We start from the raw sequence: 16,751 nt of genomic DNA on the forward strand, positions 1-16,751 counted from the left end.
GCGTATATGTATACGCACACACACACACTACCTGTCAAAGGTTTACAGCACCCCCATTTTTCCACTTTTTTTTTAAATGTAAGCAATTCAAGTCCAGTGAATAACCTGCAATAGTACAAAGGTAAGCAATACACTGAGGTGAAAAAAGGTTTAGGTAAACAAAAATTTTAAATTATGTACATTTCAGAATTATACAAAAATGTATTTTTCAGGGAAGAAGTAATGGGTTAACAACTCACAGTTCTACAGCAATATTAGTACATTAAGCCTAGAAAGTGTATGCTAACAGTTGCTAGAATTACCAAGTATTGTACTGGAGGAAGTAGTATAGTTCTCTCAAAATGGCGGGAAAAAGTCATTTAACAAAGAAAGACAGACAGACTATTATAACGCTTAAAAGTATAGGTCTTGCCTTTACAGAAATTGCAAAGAAAGTCAAGGTGTCAGTCAGTACAGTTTCCTTCACCATTAAAAGGCACTTGGAAACTGGAGGAACACTGAACATCAACCAGCATTCTCTTCATAAGGGCTGTGCACAGGGGCACAACTAGACGGTGCTGGTCACTACTAAAGTCCGGACCCAGGAATGGAGATTCCATCCCTCCCAATGCTCTTTGAAATTTCCCAGTTCCAGGAACCCAAGCCAAATCCGGAAAAACTGGAAAGAACTGCAAAGCCAGCTCTTTCCCAGTAAAAGTTTACACTTTCTGGAACTGCTCAGCCCCCCTGGCTGAGAGATCTGGGTGACTATATTGCCAAATGACACCATGACATTGCCACGCACTGCCACAATATACATATAAATAAGCACAATGATTAATGCTACTACTGGAGTGCCCGTGATCTTCATCTTTAACAAGTTTGATACACACAGCACCATACGTGACTATCACTGCGAGCACCACAGTTGTTCAGGTCCAATCGCTGTTAGGAGTGCAGGGGACACATCCGTCATGAGTCTGCCCCTGGTAGAGAAGCAGTACTGAAGAAACACCACAAGAGACTAATAAAAGAAAGCCTGTCTAAGCCAGTGCATTATTTTTTTTCAGGGAGAAAGAACTCGTGACAAAAACTTTCAAAGCCTTCTGAAGATGGAAGTTCCCCTCATTGTGCTTGTTCACCCCATTCAAGTAAACACTCACTTAAAAAGACTGGAATGCCGTGTTATGCTACCCTTGGATGACTCCTTCAGGGATGCAATAGTCTATAAATTGACACGGATGTTACTAGAGTATTTTCAGTGTACAGCATGGCATCTGTGGCCCTAATATCAGTATGCTGGGCCGTGCAATCCTGGACATCTCAGGGGGACAGACTTTAAGGGGAAAGCAAATGTGTTTTTTTTGTCCTTTGTTCTTGACAATCTCAAACTGTTGGTGGATTTGTTTGTGGAAGCAGCATTGCATTAAGTCAAGATGACTGCAAGGTTAACGGCAGTCACAGCCAGAAGGGTGCTGTGGCTCAGTGGTCAGTGGATACACCCTCAAAGCAGAAACCTATGCTCTATACATTTCACTAGAAAAATGCTCTTTGGCAAGATTCTGGAGGAGGCCATTAGGCATGGGGTAAATACGGCCTCATTCCACAAGCAAAAAAAGAAAGCATCAGTCCATTCTGGCCAACAAAAAGAAGCCAGATTGTACCAACTAGGAAGGGAGTTCTTCTAACCAGCCTGGCATTCAGGTCAGCCATTCTATATTAATCCCAGCTTTTTAGAGCTATGGGAAATGGGTTCTGAAGGTGCCCCAGCCACAATAGCTCCGATGACAGCAACACTGTCCTTGTTTAGTTTAGTCTGAGCAGAAGAGCTCTCCAACAAGTGGGTTGTGGATAATATAAATTACATTTTGTTTGACTGTATTGTGAACAATTAAAAGCCATTTTTGGGGAGTTGCCTTGCCAGTGCCAATGAGCTTATTTGCAAACTGCAAACTTCCTGCATTTGTAAAAAAGAAATCCCAGTGCCTCCTAAATGTGTTCCTTTGGAAAATTCAGCAAGAGGACACCACATTGGTACTGTTTCACCACTCACCTACCTGCATCCCAGAACAAGTTACAGTTACTGCGATCATACAAGAAAGATTTGTTGCATTTGCAAACTATTATGCTGATGCCGGTTAAGGTAAAAAAAGATTTCTATCTACTCCCCAATCTTTCTGTTAAAAAAACCTTTCTGAAAAGGCTCCTGAAAATGAAGGCTTAAGGGTGGAAAGGGTGGTGCTTCCTAGCAGCAGTCATACATTAATCCAGCTCTTAAAAATATAGACTTGGGGGGTACATAACTACCTTTCAATAGTTAAGGTTCATAGGATGTACCAGATCATTGTATGTCATGATAGTATTACCATAGTGGCATGGTGATATGCAGATAGCATAACAGACTAGTATTACGATGGCACCGTTTCCGCTCTAGTAAAATGTAACAGTTATGAATGTTTGTAACATAGGTCCACAGTGTGGCTTTTATATCGTTTCCATATCTTATAGTGCCATGATTCTTGAAAAGTATTCTTGCATTATAATCTTTAGTGTGTTTCTTTTCAAGGCCTAGTTTTATCTTGTATATCCTGATATCTTAAAGGAAAAAAAAACAACAACATAACAAAAAAAGTGAGTGGCAGGTTCAAAAACAGTTCATGTTTTTCATATGAAATACATCCATTGTTGTTGTTGCAAGAGAAGGAATCCCTCTCAAGAGTTAAACCTTTCAGCATCACATTTTAAAGGACTTTATTTTCTTCAAATAACAAAGCATATTGCACTTTATCCAGGTGTTTTAATAGGCTGGTTTTCTGTGATATCTAGTCAAGAGTATATTGATCCATACCTCTAGTAGGTAAGTAAAGCATTTCAGATAAATGTCACTTTAGTGGACTTAGTTGGATGAGTCATGTTTAACAACAATTTAAAAAGATGAAAGACTGAAGAAACCAAAAACATTATGATGTGATGTAACATGAGAAAAAACAATAAGATCAAATATAAAGCACATGTTTTACCACAAGGATACATGCACAAAGAATGAACAATTATATCAGCGAGACACATTTTTCACAATTTGAATTTGACCCTCTTTATCAAATTCATACTAAAATTCACAGTTTGAGATATTTGCATATCAATAAACCCTGGTAATGTTTAATAAATATTCAATAATCCTACATTGCACAGACTTGAATAAAAATATTAGAAGCATTCCAAATATGTGTTGATAGATTTGCTAAGCACATAGACAATTAGGATGTAGTCCGTTTTTGAAAATATTTGTAAATGTTTTAAACTTGCAAATCACTTTTAAGCAAAAAAAAAAAGTCATGCACTAACAGTAGAAAATTACTGATTTTGCAATAATACAGCACTGTACAATTATCTTATTAGAGCCCTTCAGCTTATAAATAGTGACTAACTTTCATTAAATATATGCTTGCATATATGTGTATATGTATTTCTAACAATGCTGAAGCACTCCATTTGAATTGTTACATCATTTTAATTTGTTAGGTTAATAGAGCGAATTGACAATTATACATACTTGTTACATACTTTAAGTAAAGGGCTTGCTGGCAGTGCCTCCAGTCAGTTGTACTATACAACTGCCTTGCTCTCTCGAGCTTCCCTTCTCTCTGCATTCTTCACTCCAGCCTGTGGGAGCCGAGGATCATAAGGAAGGAAGGGAGCTAAAGAGACATTGGGCACAGCTTGTAAAGAATTGTGAGCTTGTGAGTATAAGGGCCTGCATGCTTTGCAGAAGCCAAAAAAAGTAGCTTGTGCAGAGGAGTGGAGCAGCAGACAGAGGTAGAGGGTACATCTGACAGGCAGCATAGCTCAGAGGAGAGAGAACAACGGTCAATAGAAAAGGCAATAATGGTTTAGAAGTTGTTGTAATGCAATTGACCTGGCAACTTTAGACACCCTTACTGACAACAGTGCCTATAAGCATATATCTACATTTCCTAATGTTAAATCTGGTCCTGCTCATGGTTCTGGTAATAGTGATGAGCTGAAGATACCTGGGTTTGGTTCAAGGTGGGTTTGGTGAACTTCAGTTCGGATGTTGAAACCAAACCCTGTTGAAACTGAATCTTGTAAATACTCTATGGGCATTGTGTAGACTAATAGGCAAGGGATTGACAAATAAAGTACATGGAGAGGTGGGAGGTACCCTGGAGGACATGTACCAAATAAAAAAAAAAGTTTTTAAAAATTTAAAAATTCTTAAAGGGCAAAATTAAAAATAAACAATTCTTTTAAACTTGCTCAGGGAATGCCCTTAACCTACCTGTGAGGGTGCATCTGTTAAATGTATACAACCTCTATAGCTAACATTTACAAATAAATAAATTCAGTTCAAGTTTCTTGCTCCCGGCTGCTTTCTTCTGTTTGTGAATAAAGCAGCTGGGGATTATCTTCATCTGTAGAATACCGAAATCCTAGATGTGGATTTGCTATACATGTTAAGGGGGCCTCAACTCCTGAATTTTAAGTGGAACCCCATACAAAAACAAAACAAGATGTCATGGGCCCCCCCCCCCAAATGTATGCCAGGCCCTATGTGTCTGGTATGGATTTTAAGGGGGGACACCAGACCACCGTCAAGAAATCAAAATAAAATTGAAATGGGGTCCCACCCAAAATCTAATACCAGACCCTTTTCCAAGCATGCAACCTGGCAGGCCAGTTTGGGGATGAGCATGCTCCTGAATCCTGATGTATACCAGGCCACATGTCCTCAACATGGGGGTCTGCATACAGGGGACTTATCAGAATCTCAAAGCCCCATTTGAGAATAAAGCTCCTAGATGCCGACTCCCTCCTACATGAATGAGTAAGGGGTACATAGGACCCCTACTCATTCACAAAACCCCCCCCCCAAAAAACAGTATCATAATGAACAAGGCCTGTCAAAAGAAAAAAGCCTGACCCAGCCACACCGATTATTCCCTGCAATTATTCCCTGTTATACACTATCAGTGTTTGACTGCTTCATTATATCAATTGGAACTATGCCATAACTGCTTTTCAATTAATGATGTACTGGAGAGCATGGAATTGGACTGTGGCAAATCTGTCATGATTCCACAGTCCAATATTACTATAATGATTATCAATAGAAACTCATTCAGTTGCTGATTACTATGCATACTATAAAGACCTGGAACACTGTCCCACAAAATTTAACAGTGTTTCTTTTTCAAAAAGAAAATAGCTGAGGCTAGGATAGTTCAGCATGAAGCTATCTTTTCCACCTATGTATCCTTTTAGATGGTGATAGACAGTCAATAGAAATGTCACTCTTAGTGTGCCCTTGACTTCTTCAGGTTGATCACCTAAGCAACAATATCAACATCAAAGTGTCCCTGTAAATCATTTTAAATGCTGGGTGCTTTGGAAAATGTAATATTGCCTGGTTAAGCAAAATTTAGGACATGTATGAAAACATTTGATTAACTGAAATAAGCAATACCGTCACTTTGCCTTTTTGCTGCTTTTTAAAGCAAATCCAACTATACCAGGATTGCTTAATGTTCTTCAGAAACAAATTATCCTGTGCAAACAGATGTTAAGGTCATAAATAAACTTTCTCGTCTATAGTTTAACAATCAAAAGAATTATAAAAAACTCAAATGTTTAAGCTTAATGGTTCTTTTTAATAAGGACTGTACTTACTCTTGCTTTCTTCTCCAGTTCTATCATTAGCCTTTCATGCTGCTCTGCTATCGCCAATGTAGCAGAATGGACTTTCTGATAGATCATTTCTCCTTCTCTTGTCTGAAATGTAAACAGCCCCTCTCCTGTATCACACATTCTGGAATCAAATAAAAATAGACACTTATTAAAAAAATGAGTAAGGATTTCTGCATCAGTAATTAAACACCCCAAAACAATAAAACATTTCTTTAACCACTTGCCGTCCGGAGCAATTTCATACATTTGCACATGATAAAATCAGAATGTTTGGCCAGAAAACAGCTTAAGACCCCCAAACAATTATATATTTTCTGAAAGCAGGGGACCTGTAGAATAAAAAAGATGCTATTTGCAATTATTTTTATGTTCCACGGTATTTGCGCACATTTTTATCATACAAGTATTTTTAGGATAAAATACACTAAAATGAAATTTAGTGCACTGAAACAGAATATAATACCCACTTATTTGGTAAAATATAAAAGATGGGATTACGCTGGGTAAATAGGTACCAAACATGTCAAGCCTTAAAATTGCATGCATCAGTGACCCCGCAAAAAACTACAATAACCAAAACTGCACATAGGCGATGCTTTAAATCCTTTTAGGGCTCATCAGTTTAGAGTTAACAGTAAGTGATGGGCCTTGCATTATTGCTCTCACTCTAACGCTCGCGACAATATGTAACGTGTGGAGCAATTTGTGCATATTTTTTTATCTGTTACTTTAATTTTTACTATTTTTTTATACTCAGCTTTATTGCTATGACATAGGGGGCTAACAAGCCCACTATGTCATAGCAAATATAACGTGACAGATCATCTTTATGGAGACATCAGGGGTCTTTCAGACTCCTAATGTCACCTAGGGCCCGCAAAGAAGCTGATGAAGCAGAGATCTGCTTCACCGGCTTCTTCTTCTGGCTCCCGGGGCCAGAGAATGTAAACAGTGACACCGGAAGTGATGTAATGCACATCACTTCCGGGTCCAGTGATCGGAGGAGAGATCAGCGGCTGGAGACCCTCCTTGCTGGTCCTGGGCTCACACAGTAGACAGCGGAGCCCTGGTAGCCGACGGCAGCACCGGCGGTGGTGGAGGGGACACACACGCTGCAGCACCGTACAAGTGATCGGCGCCTGTACAGACGCCGGATCACCTGTATTTAAACAGCAATCATCTGCAGCAGCAGCCATGTTCTTGGTATAACCATTTCCAGCGGATGACGTGTATTTATGTGACCCCGCTGGAAGTGGTTAAACGTAATTGTTTTATGTGCAAATATTCAACTGCATATTTTTGACATCTTCATTATGATCATTTGTAACTATGTTTAAAATATATATTGGCTAAAAAGAAGATTCTCTTTACTTATCTTTCCGCTGACCTATTTTTTGAAAGGCCTCTTCTCTGATCATTGACCGCTGCAGATATCTGACCAGTCTGATGGGCCAAATACCTTTTTCCCCAACTGCACTCATTGCTTTCTCTCACCAGCTTGCACATCCTGTAGTGACATGTGAGCCAGCAGGAGAAACCACAGTGGGAAATGTGGAATGCATGTAGTGCAAGCAGCGAAGACACAATGTTTCAACAAATGGGCCACTGGAATGGTAAATATAGTGACTTTTTCATTTAGCAGGTATACATTTCTATATAAGTGTGCTTACATGGTCACATTAACCTTTCTTTTAGTACTTTTTATTGAGCATTTAATGAAAGCAGGTGCCACCCCTGCAATTTTATGTTATTCTATTTTGTCATTCACATTTGTTGAATAAACCCACAGGGATCTACTACTTTGAACAGCAAGCAGATCTCACTGTCTGTTGTTTGAGGCTAATAAGATGTCTCCCACTGAGGAGATAGTTGAGATTATGCGGTGGTAGTAAGCATTATGTGATATACTGTACACAACTCTTCATTCCACAAACTGAAGTTGAAATGCTGCACAAACTCTGCTGCTGAAATAAATACATCCAAGGTACATATGAGTGAGATTTTATCATATCTACAATCCATATAAATTTGTAGCATGAGATAGCTTGCCCTCATTTAATCTGTGATCACTGCTTACAGCAAGGTATATGGCTACATAACCACTTCTAGATCATGGGCATGTGGAAACAATAAAGAAGCCAGTACTTCTGCTTGAATAAAGGGAATATCTTTATTGTATCCTCAGTTAACTCAAATGCATTGTTGGTTTTCTCCATCTATACAATACAGATGGCCCTTTTATTCAACTAGGAGTTCTTTTACACCATATAACCATGACCCTTAGTGTTGTAAGTGGAAAGGAGCTGAACTTTGGCATTCTATAAAGTTTTTTTCTTCATTTAGCTGAATGCCTGCATTTTATTGTACTCTAAACAGCCAATATCTTCAGTCATGTTTAACCCTTTTCTTTGCAAACTTCACATAAATGCAGTCCATTAAAGAAAGGAAAAGCAGATTTTGAGTCAGCTATGAAATTGCAAATATAGATGTGTATGTAAAAGAAAAGGATATTTTAAAATAATTTAGCCTAAATCAATAAATTTATGCTAAAATTAAAATTAGAAATATAGCTTCCAGGAATGTTCAGGCTTAAGATCTCATATGAAACACAGATCTTGTCATACATGTCAATGTGTAACAACTCTGCTACACAGGCCTAGGATCACAACTGCGGAGTGGGGATTTCACGGTCAGGTCAGCAAGTGGTCCCTTCAGCACTTTTAACTAAGAGTTCAAGACCTTTAGATCATATCTGACCGTGGATTTGAGTTAAGTAGTAACTATGGACTAGAACTGACGGGGTTAATGCGAGAGAGTGACACCCGGTGGTGAGCTCTGGTGTTACACTTGCTATGATTAGTGGATAGCACACATAGGGATCTTATCAAGCAGATATGTAATGATTGAGATGAATAAAGATGTTCTCTTATAATGTCACATACATGTCCAGTATAACATCAGAAGGTTGTAGACTAGCTATAACAGTCTTAAGCACACACTATACTTGTCAAATACTGAATTGATTAATCAAGATATGCAGTTCCAAAATGATCTGAGTTAATGGCAGACTAGCCCAGATACTTGCTGTTTAGGAGCCTCTATCTGAAGTCCCTTTGATGGTCTCCTGTGGCTGAGTGTTACTTGCACCTAGGTGTCACTCCGCAAGGTTAGATGGAATTTGGATGAGAGGAGCCGTTTCAATGGGGTTCGCCCACGCTGGTGTGCTGCGGCAATGCTGCTCTCGGTCCTTTACGGTCTGCGGTTGCAGAGCGTGAATCTTCGGCGTTCACTGTTGCAAACAGTAGGATGCCGAAGATTTGTTTGGCCTCGACTTAAAAAGCCTGTTGCGCCTGTGCCGAAGGAGACGATGCCCGAGGTGCCCGTGCGCCGAGTGGAGAGAGCCGGGCCCGATGTGCGCATGCGCGGTCACGGATCGCGATCCCGGAACGGAAACCGGTAAGTCTCTTACACAATGCAGGGGATTAAACACAAATATTAATGAGTCTTGCTTTAAACCAAAAAGCCAACTGTACTGGTGCATCTTCCTTTATCAGCAGGCAGGATGGTGATACTCTTGTCTTTCTTGAGGGATGTGACCGCCCTCCTTTCTTCTGTAGTCAGGTTTGACGGAGGTGGTTTGGCACTGGCCAGGGCTTCATGCACTTTTAGGCGAAGTTGTTCAGCCTTACCCTGTGGCACTTCGTTACTGTGGATTGAGGCCTCAGTACCTGAGATAATATCCACTACAGGGATGGACCTGGGTATGATTGCGAAATTCAAACCTTTAGCAAGGAAATCCATCTCGGCCTGGGTGAGAACCCTGTCTGAAAGGTTCTTCGCCCATTTGTCTTTGTTCTCCAATGTCCCCCTTTCCTCCTTCTGCCTCCAAGTTAGTTCTTCCCTAGTATGGCTGTTAGGGGATAATAAAATGGAGAACTTCTTCTGTTGCCTCTCCTTGCCCTTAGTGTGCTGAGCTAGCTGTGCATGTACCGTGAAATCTGTTACTGTCCTCCAAGTATCAGCAGGTAGCTGCAAAATCAGGCTCTCTTCTAGCTGATTGATAGTACTGTACTGTATGTTTTAAGGCATCAACTGTGAAATAGGTCTGCTGTACACGTTCATTTAGCAATTGTTTCTGGGCCTTATGTAGTATCAGCTTGGCTTTGTGGCCCTTTACTGTGGAGTCCAAACGTGTGCTACAAGGTACCAACCCCTGTTGTTGGCATCTGACGTTAAATCGCAGGTGGTTTCTATAGTCTGCCAATTTTCTTGCTGTCTTTTTATATTCACGTACAAGTTTAAGGTTTTTCTCCCCAAAATGTGTCGCAATATGTCTGTGAAGGTCCTCATTCATCCTGTGCATGGTATATCTGTATAAAATAAGTCAAGGCAACTGGACTTGCTGTATTTTTCTTGAAGTCCAGTTGCCTTGACTTATTTTTTACAGCTATACCATGACCTGGATGAATGAGAACCTTCACAGACAACTGTGCAGGGTTTGCAAATATGAATTTGGAAACAACATAAAATTCTAGGTAGATGCCCAATTGCACTAAATTATATTGAAGCCACATATTTTGAATATTGACTAATTAAAAATAAATATTTAAATCATATCTAGTGGGTGAGATGCATGCAAATGTAATCGTTTTGTCATGTAATTTCATTGATTACATGAGATGGGTAAACAGAAATTTGCCTTGCATTTTAGAGTATCCCTAATTTACATATTAACCTAACAGTAAGCTTATAATTCTCTTATATTTTGTCAACCTTTTCCTTTTTTCATCTGCTCATTCAAGCTATAAACTAAACTTTTGTTAGTTCCTGACTAACAGGGTGCTACCTAATGGTTTCTCCAAAACAAACAGGCAGTGCCTTTTTAGTGTTCTGTCAGCGGTTACTCTTTTCCCCCCAGCAAGAGAAAGAGGGAGAGCGCTGAGCATCAGTTAGCTCACATATAAAAAGGCTTGTGGACAGCTGAGACTATTGAGGGCTGGCTAATAGGTAAGATGTAACCTAAATGGATATTATAATAATAAGATGGAGGCTTTATCCCACCCAAAGCTCTACAAAGACTCTGGTTATTAAGAGAAAACTAAAAGATTAATCACAAAAATCCTGGAGACCATTCCTATGTGTACATGAGAAACCTAGTTGACACACATACAATGTCTAAAACCCAGCCAGCCAGTGCCTTACATACCCTCACCCTCTGATCAGATCTCTGGGAAGCAGCACATGTGGGCAACAAAAAGTGAATGGCTTTTCTCCAAGCTTTAGTTATCCGATAAGGTTTTAACTTAACTTTGAAATAAGGTTAAAACACAATGTCTTGGTCAATTGTATTAGTTTGGCCAGGTAATCCTGAGACTACCTCTGCAAGAACTCTCTCATCTCCATAGTCTGAGAAGGTGTAGCAAACAGGGTCTCAAACATCCTAATCTTTTGCTGATGACACTTTAGGGTTACGTTCTGCTGTGAGAACCTCCAATCCTTCCAAATATACTCTGTCTGCCAGGTTAAAGCTTCTGATTTTATAAGAGCGGTTATAAACTCTGGTCTGTGCCTCTTGGACCTGCTGCATATGTTCCCAAACTCTGAGGTGTGGCCTCTTGGCCCAATATTTCCTGGGCTATTCCCAGAAGTCCCCAGTGACATTTACCATATATAAATGGTATATGTATGTTTATAATTTTATTATAGACTGTATATCTCTAGAGAGATAATTTTTTTTGTTTATTTTTTATGTTCTTTTTGGCAAGTACATTGCCGCTCGTGAGCTTGTTCCTCCAATTTCTAAACCAACAGCATATTAATCAGAACAGAAATGTAGATTTGACATATCTGTATGTACATTCTTAGATACAAGTATGTTAAGTATGCATGTTTATTAAATAATCTTCGTTTTGTTTTTTTACTTTTGATAGCATCTTATTTCAGCTTAATGTTGATTACCAGCATTATGGTTTAAATAAGATCTACAATAAAACTAACGCCCATAAAGCTAGAGATTCAGAAGAAAGTTAAAGACTAACATTTTAACCTTTAACTTGATATTAAATATTATATCCACAGCTTATGGTATATTAGCTATTAGACTGGTGCATTCGTTTACGAAAATCCGCAAATTCCAAAATTTGGATGCAATTTTGTCTGATTGTCAGTGAACTGAAATGTTGTTAAATGTGAAAACAAACAAGCAAAAAAAGCATGCCCCCCCCCCAAATCCTTTACTAGACCCTTGATCTGAGCAGTGGCCTTGCAGAGCAGGAAAGAGGGGCAATCATGTGCCTCCCTCCTGCACCATACCAGGCCGTTTGACTTTAACATGGTGCAGCGTTCCTATGTTGATGAGGACAAGGGCCACTTCCCCACAAGCCTGGCCTTGTGCTTGTGGGGGTCTGCGGGTGGGGGGGCTTATCTGAATCTGGGTGCCCCTATTAATAAAGGAGCACCATGCCACCCCCTTGTTTTTCAGGGTTTGGGTCCAAAAGTCAATTCGGTTTGGGATGGGGGGCGTGGCTTAGCTATGGCGGCGTGAGGAAGCACATTGCTTGAGCTCTGCTACCCCAAGATACTTTTTCAGCTGATCGAGACATCTTTTGAACCCGTTATTGATGTCGTTTAAGGGCAAAACTCGCACTGACAACAGCCAGCGCTCACAGACCTCTCTGCAGCGCTACCTCTCATCCCCAGCGCCGACAACCCGCAGCTCCTCCAGGACGGCCATGGCGTCTGACATGCAGGGTAAGGCCTCGGGACATGCTTCACCATCCCATTCCTGTGACGCCCACGCCCCGGACGCCTCCATTCCGCTGCGGGCATCCTCCTCTACCCCCGATCCCAGCCCGATCGAGGACCCGGTCATCCCGCTCACCATGTCCTCACAGCCACACTCGGAAACGGCCGCGGCCCTGTCCGCAGGGGAGATTTCCTCCATTCTCCTCTCTCTTCCCACGCGCCAAGACATGGCCGCCCTTGTAGCCAAAATGGAGGCCGCACTCAGGAAAGATATAGCTGGCATTAGCAGCACGGTCTCCCGGCTGGAAACGGAGGTCACCACCCTGTCCACGGGACAGACCCATTTAGCCCACCGACTTGACCGCATGGAAATGGAGACCGCAACCCACGACCGCCTTCTATCCACCCTGTTCCTCGCGCACGGCGACCTGGAGAATAGGTCGTGACGGAACAATGTGAAATTACAGGGGCTCCCAGAGGCTACCACTGCGGCAGGCCTCCGACCTACGGTTACCGGACCTTGAACAATCCTTCTCCCGTGCCCCACTCTCAGGCCTCCCTTGGTGTTCCTCACCCTTACCACAAGCTGTGCAGACACATCCCACCATCATGCCCACGCTACAGGTAGCCAAATCCGCCTTTGCCCGATAGGCTCTCTCTCCCGACCCCTCGCCTCTGCTCCCGATCCTGGGCAATCCAGCCTTTCCTCCGGGATTGGAGGACCCCAAACTCCGAACTCTCAAATCCCCGGGTAAAGAAAGGGCACTTCATTTCCTAGCGGGGGCTTCCTGGTCCTCAGAGTTCAGGGTTCCCACCCGCCAAGGTCCCTCTGGACCCATGGAGAACTCAGCAGCTCTCACACTTCCTCAGATCACTGCCGCCCCCCTCACAGCTCTCCAGAGCCCTCACTCCTTACGAGTCGGAGTGCACTCGACAGGACTCTGCTCACCATGTTCTCTCTATGTGCTACAAACAACTCATCTCGGGCTCTTCTGACCCGACACCATGGTTTCTCACGAAATGGGAGGAGGACCTGGGAATCCGATTTAGTTCGGAGGAAAGCGGGAAGCTCCTCACACTCTCGTACCAATCGTCGATCAGCAATAAATACCAGGAGTCGGGTTACAAGCTGGTCACCAGATGGTACAGGAATTCGGTTTGGGATTTGGATTCCAACGAATTTCGTTAATGATGGCATTCCAACCACAGCCAAGAGACATTGCAGCTCACATCTGACACCATTCATCCTCTACTAAGGCTGCATGGTTTTTGGTCCCCACCAGCATCATGTCAGTAGACCCTTTCTTTTATTTATAGATTCCATTTCATTTGATCTTTTTACCAATCACTCCTCAACATTTAAGTGTCAGGTTGGGGAGCTTTTGTCGTTTTGTTTTGTACCAAGAAAGGTAAGGAGAGGGAAAAGGTCTAGTCACCAGTGCTGCCTGTGGTCTCCATACAGCTGATCTTTTCTCCATTACAGTCTGTTTATTTTTTATTCCACACTGTATCTCTGTGTGGAAGTGGCCAGTTTGATAGTTGAGAAGGGCTTTGCTTCCTCATGTCAGCACTCCCTCCTTGATGACTTGTGATCTGATGACTGATGGAGGAATGTTTTACAGCAAAGAGAACAGTGAGCAGCACGTAGTTACATCATTATATCTCAATTCAAGTCCCATACAACTAACTGGCAGAGGCAGCAGTGCCTTAGATCTCACACTGCAGATATACTGTACGTATATAATTTTTAAGGTACATTTACCGTTCAGGAAATGGACTGCTTTTTCATGGAGGGATTCAAAAAGTGAATCATTCAGTGTACTGCTTAGGCAAAATTTACCTTTATACACAGTGGGGGGAATTTATCAAAACTGGAGCAGACAGAATCTGGACCATTTGCCATGGCAACCAATCAGCATCTCTCTTTGGTTTGCTCAGGTAAGATTTAACAATGAGACAGAGAAGCTGATTAGTTGCAGTGCAAATCTGCTCCAGATTTTGTCTGCTCCAGTTTTGATAAGTACCTCCCAGTATATTTTATTTTTCTTGTTCAATATATGTGTACTTTAAAGGACATTTAATAGACTTGTGCGCCGTCAAAAAATGTGTTCCGTTTCGTAATATCCATTATTTCGTATAACTCAACTGGGATTCGTACGAAATACTTATTTTCGTAACTTTACGAACATTCGTTATGATGAAGTTAAAAAGCAAAAATACCTTTGTTAATATTGGAGTCGATGTGGTAGTTGTTTTTTTATCCGAAATAGGAATTCCGTTAACGGATTCCGTATCCGAATTCCGTATTTCGGACTTTAAAAAAAACTACCATCAACTCCAATATAAATGTACTTTGCTTTTTACCTTCAGTATAACGAATGTTCGTAATGGAACGAAAATACGTCAACGGAATTTCGTATTTCCTGCCCTGTATTTGTAATGCAACTCTCAGCAGCAGAAGAGAACCTCGGATTGGTCAACCAAAACGAAATATGAATTCCGTTAACGGATTCCGTATCCGAATTTCGTATTTCGGACTTTAAAAAAAAATACCATCAACTCCAATCTAAATGTACTTTGCTTTTTAACTTCAATATATAACGAATGTTCGTAACGGAACGGAAATACGTCAACGGAATTTCGTATTTCCTGCCTGGGTATTGTAATGCAACCCTCAGCAGCAGCGGATACGTATTTCGGATGAAAAAAAATCTTGTCATGTTGTTCAACCTCATTTACAGGGGTAATATTAGTTCCTGTTTCAAAGAAATTCGGATCCGAAATTCGTTAACGGAATTTCGTATTTCGGATATAAATGCGGAAACTGCCATTCGAATGTCGTATGCTTACGAATCTACGAATTTCAGGAAAATTCATACGAATTTCGATTCGTAACGAAACGAATCGCACATGTCTAACATTTAATGCAAATTGTATTGCAACATGTACTACCATGGCATATTTATCATGCACAATGGCACTTATGAAAATATAACTTCCTTTACTGATATTAATCTGTGTTTTTGAACTTAATTTCCCCATATTAACTGCATGATGGTGGGAACAGAAGATGTTTTTGCATCATACAAAGTTTCACCAGTGGGTTATTGGCATGGTTCAGTACGTTTGATTTTTTTATTTAGTACAACAAACATTTGCAAGGACCTATGCTTTCCTTGGTTACCCTCATATAAAAATGACAAACCAGGTGCAGATAGCTCACTCAGCCCATCAGGAAGCCCATGTATAAGAACCCGACCTACAATTTCTGGTGCTGCCTCAATCTCATATGCTGAAAGGAGTGGTTAATCAGGTATACATATTCAAACACACTGGCAAACAATGTGAGCAATAGAAGTGGTTTATTAAAACATTGTACAAAAGGGCAGATGAAGAAATCAAGCAAAGATCATGCTCTTTTCTGACTGGAGGGCTCTAGCTCTGACTCATCAGGGGGTGTTTTGGACCTATGCAGAGAGACTATTGCTCCTACACAGAGAGCAAGGGTCTTTCTCTACAGCATGCAGTCAGGGGACAGACTTTTCTACTCAGGATGTGGCAGCTTTCTAAAGAAAACTAACTGTATAACTCTTCACACCTTTTGTTCTGATATACCCGGAGTGTATTTAGCTCATTTAAACTGAAAGTTCAGTTGGGCTTTCGTGTAAGTTACCAAAAAACTGTTTGTGAAGATAGAAAAATAATGACAGTAGCCATACAATCTCAACAACCTTGATTTTGCAAGACTGATAATTTGGTGCAATCTTAATTTTGCTTCATGGCTAACAGCTATGAATCAAAAATATTGAAGACTACTGTTATTAGCTTATTACCAAACATGTATTTAAAACAATGAAAATATTTGCATTTATACCCATATTTATTGTCACTAGTTCTCAATTAAACATATGGAAAAATCATGTAAAGCAGTTTACAGCTATGCTTTAAACTCTAAGGCCACTATCTAAAAATCAAAGCAAAGGGTATCATAGTTATTCATAGTCAATAAAGAGAGTTACAGAGTTAAATAGTTCTTTACTCTAAAAAAAAAAATCATTTTGTTGCCAGGTAGCCACTTATTTGCAAAGTCAACAAGTCTGGTCTGAAATGAGCTGTCATTCAAAAGGTTGAGCTATTTGTGAGTTACACTGTTTGTTTTTTTCCCCCTTCAAATCCTCAGTACCATTTTGTTTTCCTTCATAACACAAAAAATGCCTCTAGGCTAAAACATACAGTATTTTGGCAGCACACATAGCACATTTTGGATAGCTGTTTTAATCTGTAAGCCCGCTGTTAAAGCTGTAATAACTACAACAGCAGTG

General features: G+C 40.7%; 1 protein-coding gene across 1 annotated transcript in view; it reads right to left on the reverse strand.

The window, feature by feature from the left end:
• Positions 1-16,751, reverse strand: part of LOC108784954 (docking protein 6) — a 322,423-nt gene that overhangs the window by 90,727 nt on the left and 214,945 nt on the right. The window contains exon 6 of the mRNA XM_018553907.1: positions 5,668-5,806. Coding sequence (XP_018409409.1) covers positions 5,668-5,806 — 139 coding nt within the window. The remainder of the gene's footprint in view (positions 1-5,667; positions 5,807-16,751) is intronic.

This window comes from Nanorana parkeri, unplaced genomic scaffold (genome assembly GCF_000935625.1).
Source record: "Nanorana parkeri isolate BGI_ZX_2015 unplaced genomic scaffold, ASM93562v1 scaffold134, whole genome shotgun sequence".
Lineage (NCBI taxonomy): Eukaryota > Metazoa > Chordata > Amphibia > Anura > Dicroglossidae > Nanorana > Nanorana parkeri.